This window comes from Neomonachus schauinslandi, chromosome 1, assembly GCF_002201575.2.
Source record: "Neomonachus schauinslandi chromosome 1, ASM220157v2, whole genome shotgun sequence".
In the NCBI taxonomy this organism is placed as follows: Eukaryota; Metazoa; Chordata; class Mammalia; order Carnivora; family Phocidae; genus Neomonachus; species Neomonachus schauinslandi.
This window is the reverse complement of record NC_058403.1, coordinates 66,887,365-66,911,504: the sequence shown is the minus strand read 5'-3', so window position 1 is coordinate 66,911,504 and position 24,140 is coordinate 66,887,365. Positions and strand designations below refer to the sequence as shown.

General features: G+C 41.5%; 1 protein-coding gene across 1 annotated transcript in view; it reads left to right on the top strand.

Moving 5' to 3' along the window:
- HACD2 (3-hydroxyacyl-CoA dehydratase 2) overlaps positions 1–23,905 on the top strand; it is a 114,280-nt gene extending 90,375 nt beyond the window's left edge. Inside the window, exons 5-7 of the mRNA XM_021692498.1 lie at positions 13,005–13,126; positions 15,115–15,293; positions 20,825–23,905. Of these exons, the coding sequence (XP_021548173.1) occupies positions 13,005–13,126; positions 15,115–15,293; positions 20,825–20,907 (384 nt within the window). The 3' untranslated portion in view covers positions 20,908–23,905. The remainder of the gene's footprint in view (positions 1–13,004; positions 13,127–15,114; positions 15,294–20,824) is intronic.
- The last annotated feature ends 235 nt before the right edge of the window (positions 23,906–24,140 follow it).

Below are 24,140 nucleotides of genomic sequence, written 5' to 3'. Positions count from 1 at the left end.
TTTTTTTATGAGGAATCTCCCAGCTTTACTAACTGGCTCAAATATCTTTAAAGCACCATACAAGCCCAAAAAGAACATCTGTGATCCAGGAGATGGTATTCATAGTCTTGATTTTTATTTTCTGTCTTATTGAAGATTTTGCAATTAATAAACTGTTGTAGAACTAAAAGAACCATGCCATTTCACGATATATATGGCCAATCTTGTATTCTTTTGAATGTCATTTAGGTTTCTGACAATGATCAGTCCTCTCCTCCCTAAAGTGTTGAGTAGGCACATTGCATTTGGAGGTTTGGGGACAGAGTCTGTGGGGCGAGTATGCTCCAGCTCTCCCCATGGATCACAGTAACCTACTGCTGTGGTTCTAGGCAGGATTAGACATATAGGATCCAGGTTGGGACTGCCTATGACCCCATTCTGATGAAATCTCCATGCTTGAGATGGGGTGAAGGAAATAGTTGCATGAAATAACATGCTCTTTGGGAGTGAGAGAATCAAACAGAACTAAGGAAGAATCCTGGGAAAGCCTAGCAGCTGGGGGTCCTTAGACGTCCCAGAGATGATAGAAGTAGAGGGAGGGATGGCATCTCTTAAGCAATACTGAAACAAACAACAAAAAGCAAAACAACAACAAAACATTGTCTTGGTAATTAAGCCAAAGAGGAGGCCATCACTGAGTCACAGAGTCAGCTAGCATAGATAGTAGGAGCTTAATAAATATTTGTTGAATTGAATTTTTCTCTTCATGGAAAAATAACAACTGCTATTTATTAAATCACTAGCACTTCACTAAGCACTTGCTATGTTTTTCTGATCCTACAACAACCATGCAAAGGCAGATATTCTCCCCAGTTTCCATATGAGGGAACAGAGGCTCAGAGAGGGTAAGTAACTTGTCTCAGGACATGCAGCCCAGAAGTCTGAAGGTCTCTGCTTCCAGAGCAGTACTGATTAGAGAAGAGGCTGGTTAAGGAAGCTACTACCCTCCCATCATGTTTTCTAAGAAATGGGCAGACCACATGGTAGCATTAAAGTTGGGTTCATGGGGACATGTTAGCGTTCGGATCTGCATGCCTGACCTTGCCATAAGTACAGCATTGATTGAGCGTTGCGTGTTGACTGCATGCTTATACATTTTTTTCATTGCATGTTCAGAAAAGTTGGTTTCATGACCAAGAGTTGTTTTGGTAAGTGAAAAAACATTTGACTAGGCCATCATCCACATCAAAAAATAGTCTTTAGTTGTTGTGTTGTAATGGAAAGAATTTTTTAACCAGTTCCCTTTGTCATTGTAGTTTTAAAAAAATCTATGTGGATGCACATTTTTCTCTCCTTTAAATGGGAAAAAATATTAATATTTCTTTATAATGTAACTCACATTTTCCATAAAAAAGGAATAATATTTTCTCGTTTGTTTACTGTATACCCTATTAAGGATTTTTAATAAATGCTTAATCATGAAGGGCACTTTACCCATGAATTGTCATGTGAATAAGGCTAATACTGATTCAAACTTTTTTTTTTTAAACCACCACATGTCAATATTTATTACATTTCAATTTTTTTTCTTATCAAGGATGAAATTCCTCTTAAGTAGATAACTAAATGAGTTCTATCTTTGTTCAAAAACTTAATCAAGTTGTGGAAAGGACCAGGATTATCGTCAGAATTGTCCTATTCTCCAGCCCAAGCCCTCAGCTGACGTCACCAATCAGGCACCAGCCCTGTGACCCTCCGCCTCATTCTCACTGGGGAGCTGCCCTCCTCACCCAAGGCTGTTCCAAACAAGTCAGAGAACATGCAGGCTTGGACTGCAGCCGGGTCACCATTTATTCATTCTTATTCACTCAACAAATATTTATTCAGTATCTTCTACGCTCCAGCCGTTGCGCGAAGCACTAGGATACACGAGAGAAGGAAAGTCATGGGCGCCATCCTCACAGTGCTTCCGGCATAGTCCAGGAGCAGAATTGAGCGGACAGCAGTACCCTGGAGTGGGATAGCTGGTGAGGCAGAGGAAGGACAGGGGGCTGCTGGGACCATGTGGTCACTTCAGCTGTTCCAGTATCCCTGGCCCAGTTGTTTCTCTTCATGGGGTAGCCTTGGGGACTCAGGGAATATATACACAGCGCTTAGTATAGCGCCTGGTACTTAGGAAGTGCTCATACATGTTACCTATATATTCTGTATAATGTAATCTAATCTTACCAGAAAATTTCAGTGACAAAGTTCTGTGCAGCTGTTTTGAATTCTTTTCTGTGTCCTGAGGTTCAAAACAGATATAATTGACTTTTCACATAGAAATGAATGTTTTTTATACTTATTAAAATAGTTTCAGAGTTAGCTGGTAAAAATTTATACATAATTACTTTGATCATACTTAAGGAATAATTAGCCCTGCAAATGGGAGTTATCATTATCTTAATCATCATTATTATCCTAATCTAAAGCATTTATTAACAATTAGATTTTGGGGGTGCCTGGGTGGCTCTGTCAGTTAAGCATCAGACTCTTGGTTTCAGCTCAGGTCATGATCTTAGGGTCGTGAGCTTGAGCCTTGAGTCGTGCTCTGCTCAGCTAGGGGTCTGCTTGAGATTCTCCCTCTCTCCCTCCCCCACCCCGTGCGCACATGCACGCACACTTTCTTTCTCTCTCTCAAAAATCTTTAAAAAAAAATTAAATTTGCCTTTTAATTAAAGCTAACCTCTCTTCAAAGCAAGTTTGTAGACCTGCCTTCAGGGTATTTACCATTTAAGATAATATCAGTTGAGAGGCAGCATTGAATCTATTATTCCTTCACAAGTTACCATCTCACAGTGTGCTCTTATTTATATGCTTTATTGTAAATGTTCTTACATCTTTTTGTGGTATATAGCCTGCCTCTTCCAGCAGATTCGGAGGCTTCATATCAGAAAAAGTATATCTAGAAACTAAATGATCGTTGTATTTGCTCCTAATTACGCCCCCAGAAAAGTACAAAAACTCTCAGATTCCCTTCACTCAGATTCCCCACCTATTGGCATTTTATTGCATTTGTTCTATCACCTTCTCTTCTGTATTTATATACCCATTATCATCCAGCCTTTTCTGAACCTTGAAAGCAAGCTGTACTTGCTGTCCTGGCACCCCTGAATACTCAAGTTCATGTTGCAAACATTCTGCATCACCTGCAATGGAGGTGATGACTTCCTGTGACCTCCCAATCAAGAAGCAAACACTGACACGACACTGCTGCCTCCCCTGCAGGCCCCATTCAGATCTCACTAGCTGCCCAAACACTTTTTTTTTTTCCCATTCTGGAATGGCAGACATTTACTAAGTATTTCTGTGCTCCAGGTATTTTGTAAGCACTAGGATACTCAGGGAAAGGAGAAACGTGTTGCTATGGTATTCCTGCCACACACGTGTTACATTTACTTGTCAGGTCTCTTAAGACACATCAGTCTGGGAGAGCTTGTTAGTCTTACTCTGTCTCTAATGTCCTTGACAGTTTTAAAGAGTACAGGCCTTAATTTCTGTAGGGTGACCCTCGACCCACATCCATCCAGTGTTCCCCCATAACCAGTTTGCGTCACGTAGAATGCTACAGAAATGGTGCCATGCTCTTCTCAGCACATCATGTGAGGTGGTAGTGCCATGACTACCCATCCTATCCCAGTGATGCTGACCCCAACCACCTGCTCCTGTTGATGTCTGCCAACTGTCGCCACTTTCAAGTCACCGTCTTCCCATTTTTATTGATTAGTATTTTGTGGGAATGACTCCCACCTGTGTCAGCCACCTCTGTGGTGGTTACCAGGTGATGATCCTCTATTTCTGTTACCTCCTTTACTACTATAAGGAATCGCTTTCCTTTTCTCTCATTTATTTATTCATTTATTTCATTTATATCAGTTTGGACTCATGAGTTCCTATGCAATTCAGTGGATTGTAATCTGTTATTTACTTTGATGCTAAAAATGTGATTTCACCAGGGGGGAACGCTTTCTCCTTGTCCTTTTGATTTGTCTCCCTCATTCATTGAGCATTCCCCTACTTTCTGACAAAAGAGATTTCCAGACTTACCTTGAACTTCCCCAGCCCCAGCCCTGGAATCAGCCGTTTTGCCAAGGAGCTCTGGTTCCTTTTAGTGGGAGATGGTATTTAGGAACCAAGATCTGGGTAGCTGAGGTGCTTCACGTTACTGGGGTGTTAATGCTTCTAGGTCCTCTCCATGGAGAAAGCTAGGAGATACATGCATACACACATACACACACTCATGGTACATACATATATACTCATACCCATGTACATCTAAAAGTATATAGCTCTGTGTTGGTGTGCCTATATGTATGTTTAATTATGAGTTCATACGGATTCCTCCAGTTATAATCCAACACCTTACTGTTCTTTCTGGCATCCTCCTTCCATGTTTGTAAATATCTCTTCAACACTAAGAAGCCCTTTTTTTTTTTTTGCATATTGATTTCTTCGCTCAGTTTACTCCATGTAAATGATTTCCCAACCACACTCATCATCTCTTCTGCCCATCACCTCTCACCTCCCTATCCTTGGTTACCCAGCCTCTGGTTCACCTGTCTGCAGCCCCCCAACCTTCCCTCTTCTGTCCATTCCCTTGGCCTCTAGGCCCACTGGTCTTCATGTCCACGTGGCTCCCTACCCCTCACCACCTTGAGCTTTCAGCCCCCATGTGACTCCTCCATGAGGGGAAGGGAAAGAGACACTTAGGTGGATTTTAATGCCTATCCAGAGACAAATTTGAAATGATTGGGATGATCACTTCTCTGGCTTGTCCCATAAGGTATTGCATTCTTTTTTATCTTTGTTTTTATGAGCTTGTTTTCATTTTTAATTCAGATCATATTTTATAGTTTTATTCCTGCAGAGCAAAGATAGAAAAGAGAAACAAGCTTTTGAGATAGATTTTAGGGTCTTGGCAATAAGTTAAACCCAGGAGGTAAAATGGGGCTAAAACAAAAAAGCAGTGAAGATTATTAGCAAAGCAAGGCTCAGGGAAGAAGATTCACACTAACTGTAGGGAATTCATTAGGGTTTGTTTCAAGTTCTTATGTTGGTTTCTATCTCAAGTCCGTTGATTCGTGACTAAGTTCATTTCATGGATATATTCAAGATATCTCTGGACAGCAGTGAGCCTATTCCACTCAGTTCCTTCAGAGATGGGCCACATTTTGGGGGGAATTTAATAGCTTTCTTGATAGTAGGAGATTGTCACATTTACCTTATCTGTTCTTGGCTCCTATATATGGGTTCCTTTGAAGTTTTCTGGGTTTTATAAGAGAGGTGTTCTCCCCATAACAGTAGGGGTGGGTGGGTGTGTACTGTTCGGAATTTAGGGGCACAGGCCTGGGTTCAATTTCTGTAAGCCTCACTTGCCTCATCTGTAAAATGGAGATTTAACGAGGTAATAGATGTAAAAACATGCTTGGTATACAGTAAGAGTTCAGTAACTATTGAGTATAATTATTATTTTTACTGCTATTGTAACCAAAATTATTAGAAAGGGATTATTCAGGGGTGCCTGGGTGGCTCAGATGGTTAAGCATCCTCCTTCAGCTCAGGTCATGATCTCAAGGTCATGGGATCGAGCCCCGCATCGTAACTGTAACCATAATCCAGTTTTAGAGCATTTCCGTCACCTCTCAGTGTGATCCTCATGCCCTTTAAAAGTTCATTCCTGGGGCGCCTGAGTGGCTCAGTCGTTAAGCGTCTGCCTTCGGCTCAGGTCATGGTCCCAGGGTCCTGGGATCGAGCCCCACGTCGGGCTCCCTGCTCCGCGGGAAGCCTGCTTCTCCCTCTCCCATTCCCCCTGCTTGTTTTCCCTCTCTCGCTGTGTCTCTCTCTGTCAAATGAATTAATAAAATCTTTAAAAAAAAAAAAAAAAAAGAATAAATGAAAGAAATTCTGGTACATACTACAGCATGGATGAACCTTGAAGGTATTATGTTAGATAAGCCAGACACAGGACACATATTGTATGATTCCCCTTAAATGACGTACCTAGAATAAGCAAATTCTTAAAGACAGAAAGTAGACTAGTGGTTACCAGGGCCTAGAGCGGGGGAAAGGGGTTCTTACTTCCTGGGTACACTGTTTGGGATGATGAAAAGTTCTTGAGATGGTTAGTGGTGATGGTCGTATAACATGGTAAATGTACTTAATGCCACTGAATTATATACTCTAAAATGGTTAAAGTAGTAAATTTTAGGTTATGTGTATTTTACCACAAACGAAAAAAAGAGATTACTGAGATTTTAAGATGGCGTAACATGAAAAACATGCTTATGGGTACTTCCCTTTTTCATAGTGTCCATTGGTTATAGATGTATTTATCCCCTCCCCTGACACACACAGTCTGTCAAAAGAAGGCTGAAGAATGACATTTGTAGAGATAAACAGGTCATAGGAAGGGAAAGTTGGGAGGGCGGCAGTCAAATGAACCTAGAACAGGGGTTGGCCTGTGGGCCAAACCTGGCTATAATTTGTATTGGTTTTTACATTTTAAAGGGTATAAAAAACAACAAAGATGAATACATGACAAAGATTACATGTGACAGCAAAGGCCAAAAGATGTGTTATTTAGTCTCTTACAGAAAAAGTTTGCCAACACCTGGTTGGAAACATTGCTGTGGGCTGAATTGTGTACCCCGCCAAATTTGTGTCTTGAAGCTCTAACCCCCAGTGTTGTGGTATTTGGAGATGGGGCCTGTGGGAGGTACTTAGGTTTAGATGAGGACATGAGGGTGGGGTCCTCATGAGGAGATTGGTGCCCCTAGAAGAAGAGACCCCAGAGAGCTCTCCCCTCCCATCCTGCCCCGTGAGAACACGGTGATAAGGCACCAGCTGCAAACCGGGAAGACACCCCTCAACCAGAAACCAAACATGTTGGCACCTTGATCTTGGACTTCCAGCCTCTAGAACTGTGAGAAAACACATTTCTGTTGTTTAAGCCGCCAGTCTGTGATATTTTATTATGGCAGCCTGAGCAGACTTAAGACGAACATACTCTTCAGAGTTCTGCCAAGAACAGACTCTACTCCTCACCTCTTAAATTTTACCAAAATCTCCTCTCTTCACAAATGAAGGGGATATTAAGAAGAGGAAAGAACACTTACCATAAAGCATGATAAGGGTATTTCTTTGAAATAACCAGAGTGGTAAGCAACGGGTTCCAAGATGCTCAGAAGAATAGGGCTTCTACAATAGTGATTTTCTTTGTGGCACCATCTGTTTTTCTTTGAATGTAATAAAAATGACAGCTTTTCATGTACTGATACTCCCTGAGCCTTTTAAAGTCAAACATATGATGCTATTTGTGTGTAAAGGTTTTTCTCTTGCACCCATTTGTTTCTCCAGCTTGAATTTCTATGTAAACTCCCTTGGCTAAATTACACAAGCCACCCACACCCAGCGCTGCCTCCCTCACTATAGAGCCGGGGACGGAAACCTGCCTTCTGTAGCGTAGAGGGTCCAGTACGCAGCTCACTGACTGCATCGGGCAGAGGAAGGTTTCCTGACAGCAGAGCTGCCCCACACCCACTCCCTGGTTGGGGCCATGATTGTGAAGATGCAGCTTTGAAACATGGCTTCAGGACAGTTTTGGCAACCAACCCTTTGTCCCCCTCTTTTCTTTTGTAAACCTTGATGATCCTCCTTTATCTCCCTCCTCCCTCCCCCCTTTTGCCCCAAATGCCCCCCTTTTCTCTTAAAAGGCAATAACTTAAAGTAAACACTGAGGGGTCTGGCTGGCTCCGTTGAGAGAGTGTGTGACTTGATCCTCGGGGTCATGAGGTCATGACTTCAAGCCCCTGTTGGGCATAGAGATTACTTTAAAAAATTTAAATAAACATATTCTTTTTAAAAAAACAACTTTATGGAGGTATAATTTACATACCATCAAATTCACCATTTTAGGTGTACAATTCAATGCTTTTTAGTAAATTTACCAAATCGTGTAACCGTAACCATAATCCAGTTTTAGAACATTTCCGTCACCTCACTGTGATCCTCATGCCTTTTAAAAGTTCATTCCTGGGGCGCCTGGGTGGCTCAGTCGTTAAGCATCTGCCTTCGGCTCAGGTCATGATCCCAGGGTCCTGGGATCGAGCCCCGCATTGGGCTCCCTGCTCGGCGGGAAGCCTGCTTCTCCCTCTCCCACTCCCCCTGCTTGTGTTCTCTCTCTCGCTGTGTCTCTCTCTGTCAAATAAATAAATAAAATCTTTTAATAAAAAATAAAAGTTCATTCCCACTCCCAGCCCCTGGCAACCAATAATCTACTTTCTGTCTCTAGATTTGCCTTTTCTGGGTGTTTCATATAAATGAAATCTTTTGCAGTTGGCATCTTTCAGTCAGCATCATGTTTTTGAAGTTCATCTATGTTGTAGCAGGTATCAGTATTTCTTTGTGTGGCCAAATAGTATTCCACTGTATGGATTATGTCACATTTTGTTTATCCATTTACCAGTTGCTGGACATTTGGGTGGTTTTTACTTTCCAGCTGTTCTGGGTAATGTTGTGTGATCGTTTGCCGGCACATCTTGGCGCGGGCATATTAAACCTCTTATTCTTGATAATAAAATTCTGTGTTTCTAGTTCCTAATTCAAAAAGTAGCTGGGTTGAACTTTTTTTTTAAGATTTTATTTATCCATTTGAGAGAGAGAGAGCACTCGCACATGAGCGGGGGAAGAGCAAAGGGAGAGGGAGAAACAGGCTCCCTGCTGCCTGCCGAGCAGGGAGCTGGAGCACAAAGCCCCACGTGGGCTCAATCCCAGGACCCTGAGATCATGACCTGAGCCAAACACTTAACCGACTGAGCCACCCGGGCCCCCCTGGGTTGAGCTTTTTATAATCCTAGGCTTTAGCCCCTCCAAAAACCCCTCCAAAGCTAAACTGGCTGGTTTTTCTTTTCTTTTTTTTTTTTTAAAGCCTCACTGGTCCTTTTTCTCTGAGTCACTGGCCCTTGATAGAAAGGAGGCTCCCCACTTGTTAGAAAAATGTTCCCGACTCCTGCTTTAAAAAAAAAAAAAAAAAAAGGGCTCCTGGTGGCTCCGTCGGTTAAGCGGCTGCCTTCGGCTCAGGTCATGATCCCAGGGTCCTGGGATCAAGCCCCGCATCAGGCTCCCTGCTCAGCAGAGAGCCTGCTTCTCCCTTTCCCTCTGCCTGCCGCTCTGCCTACTTGTGCTATCTCTCTGTCAAATAAATAAATTTTTTTTAAAAATCTTAAAAAAAAAAAAAAATAGGTGTCGTTCAAGTTAAGGGGCACAGACTCCGCACATGCCTTGTGTGCAGACCTGTGTCAGGGGCCGAGAAAGCCAACTGAGAGGAGCCCTGAAGACCTTACGGTCAGGGAGTAAAGAGCCAGGGAACTAAGCCTGTGGTATACCCTCAGCAGGCAATAACGAAGGGAGGTCTTAAAGTTATTCTCTCTTCTCTCACCTTCTTTGATAAAGGAAAATTATTTTTAAGAAGTACTATTTAAAGTCTCTACCCGTTTTTTTTCCAACTAAAAAAATTTCCACTTAGGCAAGGAAGTTCGTATTAGCCAGAGTTTCAGGCCTTTCCCATGTACAGGTTTTATGCATACCCCTCTCCAAAGAACAGCAGCTGGAAGCCCTCGGCAGCCAGTCCAGGGCAGCCTTCCACCCTTCATAGCACTTTCTCCTGAGCAGTCTCAGTTTGGCTGTGTCCGGGTCTGGGAGCACACAACTTCATGCGGTGGCCTATTTTATTAGCCATCTGATTTGTTACACAGTTCTTATTTCAAACCAGGTATTTTACTCCTGTTAAGTCTGCCATTAGTCTTGTGTCCGTTTGCCTCTTGCACACAACATTCATTTTCATATTTTGAAGTAGTTAACCATCTCCTTTTCCAAAGTAAGCTTGCTAGTTCAGGGGTTCTTATAACCTACTTCGATCCCTGGGTGGGATCTAATCCTTTGGAATGGAATCATTGGGATGAGACTGTTAATGTGGCCAAATACTGGTTGGTTGCTTGGTTAGTCGGTCAGTTGGTTGGTCGGTTGTCTGAATAACCACCTGCACCCTGTTGGCACGCTTGAAGCTTGTAGTCCACCAAAAACTCATCTCTTGGATTCATGAGCTGGGTCTTCCCCATTCTGTACTGGAGTCCTTTTGTTGTTGCTGAAGCATGTATAATTTAGTTAACCTTGTTAAATTTTATCTTACTGGATTTTTTTTATTGTTGTGGTAAAACAGATAACAAAATTTACCATTTTAACCATTTTTAAGTGTATGGTTCGGGTGCAGTAAGTACATTCCCATGGTTGTATAATCATCACCACCATCTGTCTCCAGAACATTTTTCATCTTCCCAAACCAAAACTCTATACCCATTAGACATTATTCCCTATTTCCTCCCACCCCTAGCCCTTGGCAACCTTCTGCTTCTACTTTCTGTCTCCCTGAATTTGACTACTATGGGTACCATATGAGTGAGATCATATAGTATTTGTCCTTTTGTGACAGGTTTATTTCACTTAGCAAATTGTATTCAACATTCATCCATGTTGTAGCATGTGTCAGAATTCCCTTTTTAAGACTGATATTCCATTGCATGTATATACCACATTTTGTTTATGGATTCAACTGTTGATGAGCATTTAGGCTGTTTCCACCTTTAGGCTGTTGTGAATAATGCTCCTGTGAACACAGGTGTACCTATATTCATTTGAGTCTCACTGATCTTAATAGCTTCAGCTCATTACATTCTGCCCCTGTTTTGTGTCATTGGATAATTGCAAATCAGATAAGCTTGATCTCCAACTTTTACCCAAGTCCCTTGTTTTTGTTGTTGTTGTTGTTTATTTAAGTAGGCTCCACGCCCAGCGTGGAACCCATTGTGGGGCTTGAACTCATGACCCTAAGATCAAGACCTGAGCTGAGATCAAGAGTTGGATGCTTAACTGACTGAGCCATCCAGGCGCCCCTTCCCAAGTCCCTTCTTTATAACAGTGTTGTATTTCCTATTGATCTGAAGATATCATTTTTATAAAATGGCCATTTCCCCCATTCTGTCTTTTTAAAATTATAACATGGTCTACACAGCTGGGCTCTGGGAGCAGCTGCTTTCACAGATTCAGCCTGAGTCTAAGCTTGTTAGAGTTCTTTTGGATCAAGTCTAACTTGGGTATGGGGGGAAATGAGTCAGATTAGGCTGGATCAAAGTGCAAGGTTTGAGGGGGGTTTGTTGTCTTTCTGAAGGCCACTTAAGACTACACAGAAACTAATATCAGGTATCAAAGGCAGGAACTTAATCTTGGGGTGACCTGATGAGAATTGAATTTGTTTGCTCCACAAACATTTATTGAGCTCCTACTTTTGAAATCCACAAAGTGCTTTTGGGAATCAGAAGATGAATAAAACACGTTCCCTGCTTTCAAGGTGATTAGAATGCAAAATATTGGAAGAACTTTCTATTGCAACCCAAAGATCTTTAAGCAAGGCTTCATCCCATAGCTGTAAAATATACCTCCTTAAGATGAAGAGGATTACAAAATACATCAAAAAGCAAAATGTGCTCTGAAATTATGTTTTAGTATAGCTGGGTTTTAAGCAAGGATTTGGGGACAGACTGAAAAATGGAACATAAAAGCTTCAGAGGTGTTTAGGTTTCACTTTGGCTAATATAAGAGCACCAGGAAAACAAAAAGTACTCTTGATCTTGACAATGTAAAATTCTTATTATTTTTAGGGATTAGTAACTATGCATTTATGAAATTCTTTGTCAGAGCAATTTAGTTAATAGGTATGTAAATGACTAGTTATTTTATTGTGTAGGTGGATTGCTCCATGTACACTTTCTGAGGAAGAATATAAGTGCTAAAAACTATTCACATTGCAAATGCAAAGACGAAAAGTTAAAGTTAGAATGCTGTACTTTTGTTGTATTAGGCGTTAGGAATGAGACAGAGAAGATCCATCTTGTCAAAATCTGTTCAGTTCACTCAGTGGAATTTCTTAGTCACATCCAACTCTAACTGCCTGTTTTGGATACAAGAAAACGTGAGTGAATTGGGTGCAAGGCAATTTCTTGTTACTGGTCTTCAAGCCTGGGCACAGGATCATTATAGACCTGGCTGGGGGGGCTGGGGGGGGGGCACTGAAAGCAAATGCCAGGGCGGCAGAGATACATTTCCATGTGAGATTTGCAGTCCAAGGCATCTAGTGAGAATGGCCCCCAAAAACTACGGGGGTGGGGGCTGTTTTAAAGTTCACTGCATTTTCAGCATGAAAGTAATTCAGAGGAAGTTGGAAATTCCAGAGCCCTTCTGGCTTTAGCCACCTCCTGTGGTCCGCATGGAAGCTTTTATCATTTTTAAGTTAAACCAGGCTACATCTGGGGGCAGAAGTCACCAGTGGGAGAGAGTAAATGGGCCCTGCCGTTCAGATGGTCTCTGGCTCTTCTTTCCTCACTTGAATTCATCCTACCCAGTGAATTAGCCTCATCTTCAGTTGTGTTTCAATCACTACATTCCCCTTCTTTGAAATTTCCTCAGATTCTTAGTTGTCATGCAAATCAAATTAAAATTCTTATTAATGGACAGACCCCAAGCTTTCCACCAATTTGCCCTTCTACCTTCTTACCTAACTAGTCTTGGCTCCCACTACCATCAGTCCACATTCTCCACAGGAGGCCCACAGACAAAACTCACTCATCTATGTTTTTTCCTGTGGCCTGTAGCTCATGGAATTCCTGTTTCTGCCTCTCTCACTCATCAGTAAGCTGAGTTCTTCTCACTTGCCCCTAATCACTTGGCTCTACACAATTGCTGTCATAGGCATGTGTTCCTGGACGTGGCAAGCTCTTCCTGTCCTGTGGCCACTGATGACCAGACCAGGGCTGTGTCCACTTGCTCAACCGCCTGGCTCTGCCAGGGAGCAGAGGGCTGGCGCTGCACACTGAGAGTGCTTCTTTGTTAAAATGTTTTATGTGTTTGCTTTTGCTCTTGTTTTCCTTTTCCTTCAGGTGCAGAGTGAAGACAGTGTCCTCCTGTTTGTTATTGCCTGGACAATCACAGAAATTATCCGTTACTCCTTTTATACTTTCAGTCTATTAAACCATCTGCCTTACCTCATCAAATGGGCCAGGTAAAGTACATGGGATAAAGATTAACTTTTGAAATGACCCATCACTGTATTTGTCCTTTATTGCTAAATATTGCCTCCAAACTCCTAAAAATAAAGTTGTACAATATCAACTGTATTTCAATTTTTTTTCTTTAATTGTATGAGACAAAAGAGTTGGGATTGGTGATATGAGACCGGTCTGTGGATTTCATCAGGATAAGGGATGCTACTTAACTTTGATTAATAGAAACACTTTGAAGTTTGATATACTTGTTATTTTTATTGGATTGATTATTTTCATTTAAATTATTCAATAGAGATTTGATGTAACATCCCTTTTTTGTTCCTATCAAATTTTACTGATGAGCTCCTGCCATTATGTTTTTTGGACCAAGTCCAGTTCTCCTAGTCTCAATTTTGGCAACAAGCTATGACTCTTAATTTTTAATTAATAACCAATATTACATGCAGTTTTATCTTGTTAGCAATTTTATTTTGCTTTGATATGTTTTACCAGTAATATTTGTTATGAATTGGGGAAAAGGCTAACAGTTATCTGTTTATACGAACTAATTCATGAGATGGTTATGAGCAGTTTTCTGAGTTGGAGAGGATTATGGGGAGAGTGACAAAGCAAAAGGATCAAAATTGTCCTTGGGGCCCAAGTGCCTCATTTCCTAGAAGGAAAATGGGGGTTCCTAGACAACTTATGAGTTTAATGATTAAATTAGAGACATAAACCAATTGTTTCCAACATTTCAAGTGTGCAAACTCCTTTCTTTCTTTCTTTTTTTTTCCCCCCAGTACACAGTTTTATTAGGAAAAGGGAAGAATGGGAAGAGATGGCAGTTACTAACTCACCAACGTGGGCAGGCATTGTGGGAGCTGTCTGCTCTGTTACAGGGAGAGTTGGCTGGCCAAGCCCTGATCTTAATCGTTGTTTTGTCCATGGCTGTGCACGGCCTATGGAAGAATCTTCCCGTTCCACCGTCCTCTTTAGCATAGCTGAAGTTGGCAGCAGGGAACCCCGCAAACACAGCTTCTGCTCTTTGTCACTGATTTCTCGGCACAATTTCTGCACCTGGAAGTTTGCTCGCTGTCAGCCACAAACAGCCAGAGCCTCTTTAAAATTTGAGCTGCTGGTTTCTTTAGCAATTCTTACCCCTCAGAATGATTTCCAGTTAGTTCCATAAGATGAACTTCTCTCTGAATTCTTTTTGAAACATAGAGAACTCCTTTTTGAAGTGAGAAAAATGGTGTGGATTCTTCTGTGTGATAATCATTGTAGGGGTTTTTTATTACTGAAAAACTACACAATGACCAAAAGCTATTATGAATTTTTTAAGGTTTTTAAAATTGGCATATATTTCATTTTTCATGATGATAATGTATAGACATTTGACTAATAACAGTATAAGCACACTGGATGTGCTGTTCTTTTCAGTCCACAGACCAGACGTGGTGTGTGCTTTGTAGGGATTCCTAGACACGTGCTCCAACACGTCCCCCACCAACTCCCTGCAAACCCCCCAGCTCCACTCCCACCTCTGCCACAGGGCGGGACCCTTCTATAAACCGTGACTCGGCACCCCTGCTTTACTAATGATTGGCATCATCATCATTATTTTAGGGAGTTGTATTGAATGTTGTTTATTTAGTTGGACCAAATTTTGAGGCCAACCAAACACATTTATTTTAGAACATTCAGAGACATACCTGCTATAGGCCCTTTTCAAAAACTGGCTGTAAAACCTGAATTTAAACAGTGGGTAAACGGGGGCGTCTGGCTGGCTCAGTCAGTAGAGCATGCGACTCTTGATCTCAGGGTCATGAGTTCAAGCCCCACGTTGGACATGGAACCTACTTTAAAAAGAAACAACTAGTGGGTAAAAAGGAAAATGTAGAAATCATAGCTTCCTGGAAGACCAGTACTGATTAGAGGTGTGGGAATGTATCTTTCTACTCATGCTGGCTTCAGGCCTCTTCGTGAATATTTTGTTCTGTTTTAGGTACACACTTTTCATTGTGCTGTACCCAATGGGAGTGTCGGGAGAACTGCTCACAATATATGCTGCTTTGCCCTTCGTCCGACAGGCTGGCCTATACTCCATCAGTCTACCTAACAAATACAATTTCTCCTTTGACTATTATGCATTCCTAATTCTGATAATGATCTCCTACATTCCAAGTAAGTAAACAGTTATGCGTATATATATTTCTGTTTTTAAAATTGGCTCTACAATACTTAGAGTCAAATGCCTTTGGATGTTTTTATACCATATCCAAGTAAACGTAAATCTAATTTATTAGGAACACTTTGGTTTTTATTGAATGCTGTCTGTCAGAGGGAATTTTCTCTAGTAGTAATTGAATAAAGATGGACCCTTCTCAATACAGCTGCCAAAATGCAGCCCTTCTCAGTGTGTGGGTTTGAAACAGTGAATAGCAGGAAAAGTGAACTACCTATTGGGGGAATGTACTGAATGCAGAACAAAAAAGGCCATTAAAGACCTTACCTTGACTTTTTCTGTTTCTGGAGAACTGCTTGTTATGGTATTTGGAAAACATTGTAAAGAGATATTTGCATTTTCATTATATCAAAATAGACATTTCATTTTTTTTTTTTTAAAGATTTTTTTTTATTTATTTGACAGAGAGAGATACAGCGAGAGAGGGAACACAAGCAGCGGGAGTGGGAGTGGGAGAGGGAGAAGCAGGCTTCCCGCGGAGCAGGGAGCCCGATGTGGGGCTCGATCCCAGGACCCCGGGATCAGGACCTGAGCCGAAGGCAGACGCTTAACGACTGAGCCACCCAGGCGCCCCGACATTTCATTTTTAAGGAATCAGCAGCTAACTAGAAACAAGTAACAAAATAAAAATAGATTATTTTTTTCTATATTTCTTATTTTCTTGTTTGGAAATAAGCACTGAAATCATCTGAACAGGACATAATGTTCTCTTCAGAACAGTTTCCAGTTATTTTAATAGTACTGCTAAAGGTTTAAATTCGGATAATCAAAAGTGCCTATCAGCGTACTCCGTACCAAGGAGAAATGGCCATGTCTGAGGCTTCTGTGAAGTGAGTCCTGTTAGCTGAGGAAGAGTTGTTTAGTCCTTTTCTCAAATTCTGATATTCACTTAAAATTCTATGACTGATTTTCACGTATCCAAAAGGATTTTGTTTTACCCGAGGACATAAGAAGTTAAGGTTTCTTCTCATTTAGCTATTTCTGTAGCCATTGTCACTGTGAATCTTATTTTGGTCTGTAAGATGCCATATTCTTCCCTAAACCTCAGGTTCAATTCAGACAGGAAGGTTGGATTTTTCTCCAGCCCACAGCATGAACTGAATGAATCATCATAACAGTCGTAAGTGACATGTTTGTGTCCCTCTGTGGAAAATTGTATTTCATGCATTGTGAGAAAAAAACTACATCCAGATTTCATATGACCGTTTATCTTGGAGAAATTCTTGGACAGCAGTTCTGCTTAATGATTCATTTTCCACTCTTTATTAATTATCAGGTCTTCCTCTTTGGTACTGGAACCATGGTGGCCAAAGGCCTTTTCTCTTAAATTGAAAAAGGTAGTTGATTTTCAAAGAAAATATAAATAGGGAAGAGTCTAAAAATTTAATAAAAATTAGCTTACAGTTGTTCATCTTTTTAGTTTTGTTCCCTTAGAGTTTCATTTTCCAGTCTCTAGAGCAACAATTCCTACTTGGAGTTTTGCCACACCCAGAGTAACACATATTATCCCAGTGGGCACCACAGGATTTATTAAAAATCAGCATAAGGGAGCGCCTGGGTGGCTCAGTCGGTTAAGTGTCTGACTTAAGCTCAGATCATGATCTCGGGGTCCTGAGATGGAGCCCCAAGTCAGACTTCCTGCTCAGCAGGGAGCCTGCTTCTCCCTCTCCCTCTGCCCTTCCTCCCTGTTTGATCTCTCTTCCCCCCCTTCTCTTCCTCTCAAATAAAATCTTTAATAAAATAAAATAAAATCAGCATAAGGTTTGAATAAGAGATAGATGCAAGATTGGATAACTGGAAAAGGAGCAGGGAGGGTGTGATGAAATCAAACCAATAGCAGGATGCTGCCACATTGACAGAAATCTGGGACCCCTACCTGAGAGTTGCTCTAAGATCTTAGTCTGCCAAAGAAGGAGGGTCCTCATTCCAGGAGCAGCTCTCCAGGACAGCCTCAGTCTCTCTGTACCTCCTCGTTTTTTTGTGCTCTGGTGGCCAACCAGCGCCCAGTCTTTTGCCTCTGCCTCCTGACCCCTTGATCTAGTTAAGGGGCCTGGTCAAGCACAGCAGCCCTCCGTAGTGATAGGATTCCTGAAGGAAAACAAACCCCATTCTGTGGGATTTTCCTTCTGGGCCTTCAGATGGAGAGAGAAGAGAAAACACAAAAAGAGTAGGGCGGGGCTCTCAACCCAAGTTGGCTTTCTTTACCTTGGTTCCTTCCCCTTCTTTGTTTCTCAGCCTCCTGTTGGTAAGAACTTGGGTGGTGAAAGTCTCTATTATTTCTTTCTTAAGGTAGTTTAACTCCTATAGACCAAGAAAAAGGGTTGATTTCAAATAAAGATGAACAGATTTTCTCCCAATCCCTGACCCCTCACCCAGGCTCAAGATGATGGCCCAGACGGTATCTTCTGCTACAGATCATTTGTGTCTGCTGGCACTCATTATGCCTTTGGCCTGAGCCAGTTGCCCTGCATGTTTTTAGTTGTTTAGGTTGTTAATATTGAGACCAGTTTGTACAGTTCATTCCAGCCAGCAGCACATTTCCAACTTTCCAAAACTTTGTATTTATAAGAAGAAAATGCAGAGTTAAGAGGGGTTGCTGTTGACATCCAGTCTTCTTTACCAAATTTGGTTTTCTTTCTACAATGTAAGTTTCTTTTAATCTTCTTTAATGGGAAGTTGGTGATATACATGTATTATACAAAGTAACACCCTTTCATTGTTGTACATGTGCTCAAATTGTGGCCCATGAGCCTCAGCCCCAGGAGTTTTCTCATATTGGGGTGCTGTGGAATCCCTTGCAAGGTGCTCCTTTCCCACTTTGCTGCAGCTGCAGTATGTACAGTCTCTCCAAACTCGGTAGACATCTAAGTCCTGTCTACATTTCCTGCCCCCCCAAATTGGTAAAAGTTGGCTTTTACCACCCAATAGGAGTGGAGATTTAAAAAAAAAAAAAAAGGCTGAGAAATGAGAAACACTGGTGTTGGATGATGATACTGAGAAGCTGGGCGCTGTCCAGGTTGTCAGTAACCATAACCACACCTCAGATTTTTAGAGAGACCAAGAAGAAACTTGGCCCAGGCAGAGCATTTCCATTTGCTCTCAGCCTCCAAGTTTTCCTCTGCCTAGAGGAACCCCTACCCCCACTGCAACACTCGCATGCACAGTGACCATCTCCATTCCATGTGTCCTGGACTGGGAGAGCAGAAGGTAGAATTCAGAATAGCCTATTGTCAGGCTGAGATTGTCTTGGGGTTTTTCTTCATTGTCGTCTGTGGTTAAAAAGAGTAGCCATGCATCTGGAATTGTTTCAGCTGTTACAGTTGGGCCAGTCTAAACATGTGGGAAATTCAGATGGAGACAGTGTCACCCAAGTTCTGGTCACCAAGAAGCCATTACTAGAACTGTAGAGAACCTCCGGCCCAAGTGCCCCCATTCTCCTGGCCTCGCCCACACACATTCCTTTGCTTGGGCGCTGAGAAACCTCTGAAGTTGCAAAGAATTGAAAGAGCTATATCTGCCCTCCATTTCTGACCTCTGGCCCTCCTGGTAGCCAGCAGGCCCTTGCCTGTGGGGATGAGGATACTCCACCATCTTACTTTAACTGCCACCAAGGGCCTGATGAATGGTTTCTAGGTCATCCTTCCTCAGACCCTCTGAACTAGCAGGGAAGCTTTAGCCACCCCTGCAACTGGTGGAAAAGTCCTTAGTGTACTTTGCCACAAATTTTCCCTTTAGTAAAGCATATCTATAGAAATATGACTGGCCCCACATTTTTAAATGATTGCAATTAGCATTCCTTATGGTTTAATTATATCTTTACTTCCAGTTTTTAGATTATAGAGCTTGTCAAATTTTCTGGCTTTCATACCAGAATAGTTCTCTCCCCTGTTGAATTCTATGCACAAGCTGGGTCTTTTCTCTGAATAACTTCCTGCCTACAAATAGCGAGTGGACTGGATGGCAGCCCTGTTCAGCGTCGGAGCCTCCTCTGAAGTTTATCAGATCTGTGTGCACACACCCACTGATGTCTTGGAGTACTTTGGGAGGATCATTTGAAATTTGGCCAACTTGGAACCCATTTAAAAAGGAAGAGACTGTTGGGGGGTGCCTGGGTGGCTCAGGCAGTTAGGCGTCCGACTCTAGATTTAGGCTCAGGTCTTGATCCTCAGGGTCGTGGGTTTGTGGGTTTTAAAAAAAAAAGAAAGAAAAAGAAACTGTCAGGGGAATCGTAGAAATTACCTCCCCAGAAATACAGGTTACTTTCCACAAAATGGAGATTGGAGCCGTTGAGAAGGGAAAGGAAGGAAGGAAGGATAGTGTACATTTAAACCAACTCACTGGGGTTCTTACGTAGTTGTTGAACCCCCAGTTCACAGTAGCTTGGTGAAGGCAAGTAGCTTCAGCTGGCTTTTCCCAGCAGGAATCCTTTAGGCATTTGGGGTAGGACATTCTTAGTTGTGGGGGACCGTCACACATTGCAGATTTTGGCATTCCTGCTTTGTGTGCTGAATGCCAGTAACCTCCCTCCTGCAAATCTACCCCCCTCCCCCCAGCTTCCAAATACTCCCAGGGAGGTGGTACCACCCAGTTTCTTTAGAACCAGTACTTTGTAAAGTAACCTATGAAATGACCACGAATAGGGGCGCCCAGGTGGCTCATTCAGTTAAGCGGTGCAGCTCAGGTCATGATCTCAGGATTGTGAGATGGAGCGGCACTCAGGCTCCATGCTGAGCAGAGTCTGCCTCAGATTCTCTCTCCCTCTCCCCCCTCCCCCCGCTTGCTTGTGCCCACACTTGCTCTTTCTCTAAAATAAATAAATCTTTAAGGGGAAAAAAAAAAAATGACTAAGAACAGAATCTCTAGTGCCTAAGATACTAGCTTACTTTTCATAAGGACTTTCTACAGCCAGACTTGGCTTCTTCATGTTCAGATAAAATGTCATGGCCCTCTTCCCCCTCCTCAGTCTTCCCCTTCAAAGAACAACCTTTCTCAGGAAATGCTTTTGGGAGATCCCCTCAGGTGACAGAAGGGACTAGATTGAGTGTCAGGAGCCCGGAGCCTGGTCCTGATTGTCAGGAATTTGCTGTGAAATCCCAGGCAAGTCACCTACCCTCCCTGGGGCTTGAACTCCTCCTCTGTAAACAGGAATAGTAAGTCCATCACTAGAATTCACCTACTGGTAACATCAGAGAATAAATGTGAAGATACTACGAGGGAGGGTAGTGTGTTATTTGGCAGCTTTGTGGCATCTCGATGGGTAATGATGGTGATGTTACTATGTGTCACTCCAGTTCGGACCACCCTTCCCCTTCAGCTAAAGCAGGAAAAAGTAAGTCCCTGTGCATTTTTCCTCCCCTTACCCAAGCCCACCGTGTTCCCTTCCTTGGTTGCTGGATGAGAAAGTGAGTCAAAAAGAACATACAGTTTTAAATGATCCTAGCTCCTTAACCAGTTCTTTCTTTTCTTTCAGTTTTTCCCCAGTTATACTTCCACATGATACACCAGAGAAGAAAGGTCCTTTCTCATACTGAAGAACACAAGAAATTTGAATAGCTCCTGCTTCCTGCGCACCCCCAAAAAACTTTTCAATGACAAAAAATGCTGCAGACTTTTTGAGTTCCCAGTACGTTTCATAGAAAGTAAGTAAGAACTATTTTTAAAATATTAAAAAAATAAAACAAAAACCCAAATCCAGTGTCACACAGGCCTGGGATTTTATTTAGAACAACAGCAACAACAAACAACAACGACAAAAACTATTACATAAAACATCCTGGCTGGTCCATTTCAGCATGCTCTTTCAACCAGAAGTTCCCAGTATCTATGATGGCGCTGGAAAGGGATTTGGTGTTTTATAGCCTCCTGTTTCCTTCATGTATCTGATAAGTAAAGATCTGTAATACTAAATACTTGAGAGTTACAGTCTGAGTAAGGAAGTTGTACCAGCTGAATGCCCAGCTTGCAGTAAGAGTTCTGTTCCAGTCTGCAGTGTTTCGCATTCCCTTTTCAAAGTGCTTGACTGCATGCTGGAAACTGTATTTTTGAAGCGGCAAACTTTGTTCTCTGGAATGTTACGAAGTTATGGCTGGGATCTGTCTCCCCCTGTCTAATGAATGAATTATACCATGTATATGTCCGTGAAGCTTTGGGGTAGTACCTGTAATCTGAAAACAGCTAGAACCCTTTTGTTTGTTTTCAGTGGAGTCATTACAGCCTGCCGCTAAGAAACGTGCTTGGATTTAGTAAGTATGTGTACATCATAGAGAACCTATCTTATCTAGGGCTCAGCCTCAATCATATTTTAACACAGTGACAGTTCTCAGAAAGGGAAAGCTCAATCGCCAGTAAATGACAAGTACCTTTCACCGTGTCATTCTCAGAACACCTCTGAGTAATGTATTTACCCATAGCTATTCTCACTTTTGGACCCAAAGCCAGGCTAGTCACATAAGGGTTAGAGAATCTGTAATTGTGAAAGCACATGGAAGGTGTTACTCTAGAAATGTAGACCTGAAGAACATTTAGGAATAGGTTTCTATACCCTTATTACTTTATTTTTAAATTTCCTTCAACTCTTCAGTTAGGATCCTTTTCCTAATTACAGTCCTGTGTAATCCCCACCACGCTGTAAGTCCAGAGGTGGTGAAGTGCTCCAGTCGGGCAGACATGAGCTAAAAACAGTTCCCTCTCCCGTGTGTGGGAGTGGCCTAGAAATACTTCGGTCATGTGGACCGTGTCTAATTGCCGTCATGTTTTCATACCATTTAATTGCTGAACTGTGCATTTAAGACTCTTGAAGAAAGGGTTGATGAAAATGTAAAGCCCAAGTTCAGATGTGCATTAAATTTTAAACACAGAATGTTCTTTGTGGATTCTTTTCTCCCCTTTTTCTTTTTAAATCGTTGATCTTTAAAATTTTAAAGGCCTAGTTACTAGCTTACTGAGTAGTTATTTAAAATATAATTGCTAATATCAGAAGAGTGTCATAATGGAAAACTCATTTTTTAAATTATTTTCATAGAAGCCTGATAATGAAGATGAAAATGAGAAGAAAGTATGGAGCCTAAAAAAAAAAAAAGTATGGAGCCTAAAATTTAATGCAGGCAGATGTGTAATAAAATTGTTTTTGAATTGAACATTAAAATTCTGCTTCTTTAAGTCAGCAGTCTTAACTTGGGCATGTTGAGACTAGAATCTGTTCTTGTACTTCATAAACTAAATATAGAGGAAAGATTATTTTTCATGGTTTTTTTTCTTTTTCCAAAATGTATTTCTGCTGTAAAATAGAAACAATTTGAGTTATATTAGTCTTAATTACTTAGTTTGGGTAAGATTTTTTTCAGTCGTTTCTGGAATAGTTACAGAAGATAGGGTGAAAAATATAGGTTTTCCAGGATCGCTGGATTGGGGGTTTTATTCGGGTCTCTCTGTTACAATTTGTCACTATTTATGAAAAATAGTCTGTCGCAAACAGTGGTGTTGCATCAAATTGAGCTTTGGCAGCAAGAACACAGCAAGCAACTCCCTCCTCAAAAAGGGTCTCCACCTCACTGTGTATTTTTGTCCATCGACATTTAAGACGCTCATGGCAGATAACTAAGGCATGCACTCGGCCATGTCCTTCATTCACCTCTCTCGGTAACTGGTTGCTTTATCTCTGACACGAATTAATTTCTCCTTTGAAGTGATGGTGTTCTATGAATTGGAGAACATCTAACCCCACCAACTGTCACATCTTATAAAGTGTGAATGAGGAAGGCGGTGTTTGGTGGGTATTTTGTCAGACTTCCCATTTTCATTTTAGGACATAGTCAAAGGCATCATCTGCCCCGCCGCCCGCCTGGTTGGGTGTTTCAGATTCCCCCCCTTCGGGACCACCTTCCGGCAGAGAATTCTTTGAGGTACGCAGTAGTGCTTTGTAGACACAAGCTGCTAATCTGCATCTTGCTGTGTTCTGTTTGCTCAGGTTGGGATCACTCATTTAACACATACCATTATCAAAGGCACCAGGGAGAGTTAGTCATGGAATAAAGCAGTGTCCTTCCAGATAAAATCCGTTCCTCTGGAGTGAACTTCCCACAGAAAGGGTTTAGAAGAACTAGAGGTAAAGAGGCATATGAAGATGGTGTCCTCATCTCTACTGGTTTGTTTGGATTATTCATTTATAACAAAAGATCGGCACTGATGTGGTACAACCTGCAAATTACTTTCAGTTCGGAGTTTCTAGATAAAACATCAATATCAGTACATACTGCTCCTTTGAAATTTGGGTAAAAAATTATACAACCATATATATAGTCCATTTTTGTATTTTTTCTATGTTGTGAAAACCAAAATTGTAATTTTATAAGTCTTTGATTCACTAAAATTATATAATTTAAATGTATTTTTTGTATATTTAGAAATAAGGAGTTCAAAGGCTATGCCTAACTTTCTATGCATGCATTTGAAGCTGTTTTTACCTGATAATGTTAATGTAGTAATAAGTTGTATTCATAAAATACTGATCTGTGTTGCATTTCAAAATAAACTGGTGTGTGCTCTGCCTGGATTTGAAATACCAGTGAGTCTAGTGATTTTTCACATTAAGTTGGCCTGAACGTGGTGTTATAGGAATATGGAGGAGTTTCAGTTTTGTCATGGATTCCAGTTCTTTCTTTCATAGGTTTAAAATCTATTTCTGCTATTCGTAATGCACTTACACAGGAAAATAGACAGATTATATTAAGAGGTTTCCAAAAAATCGTTCTTCCTGCCAGTCAGTCTTCAAGCTTACCAAGCCCCTC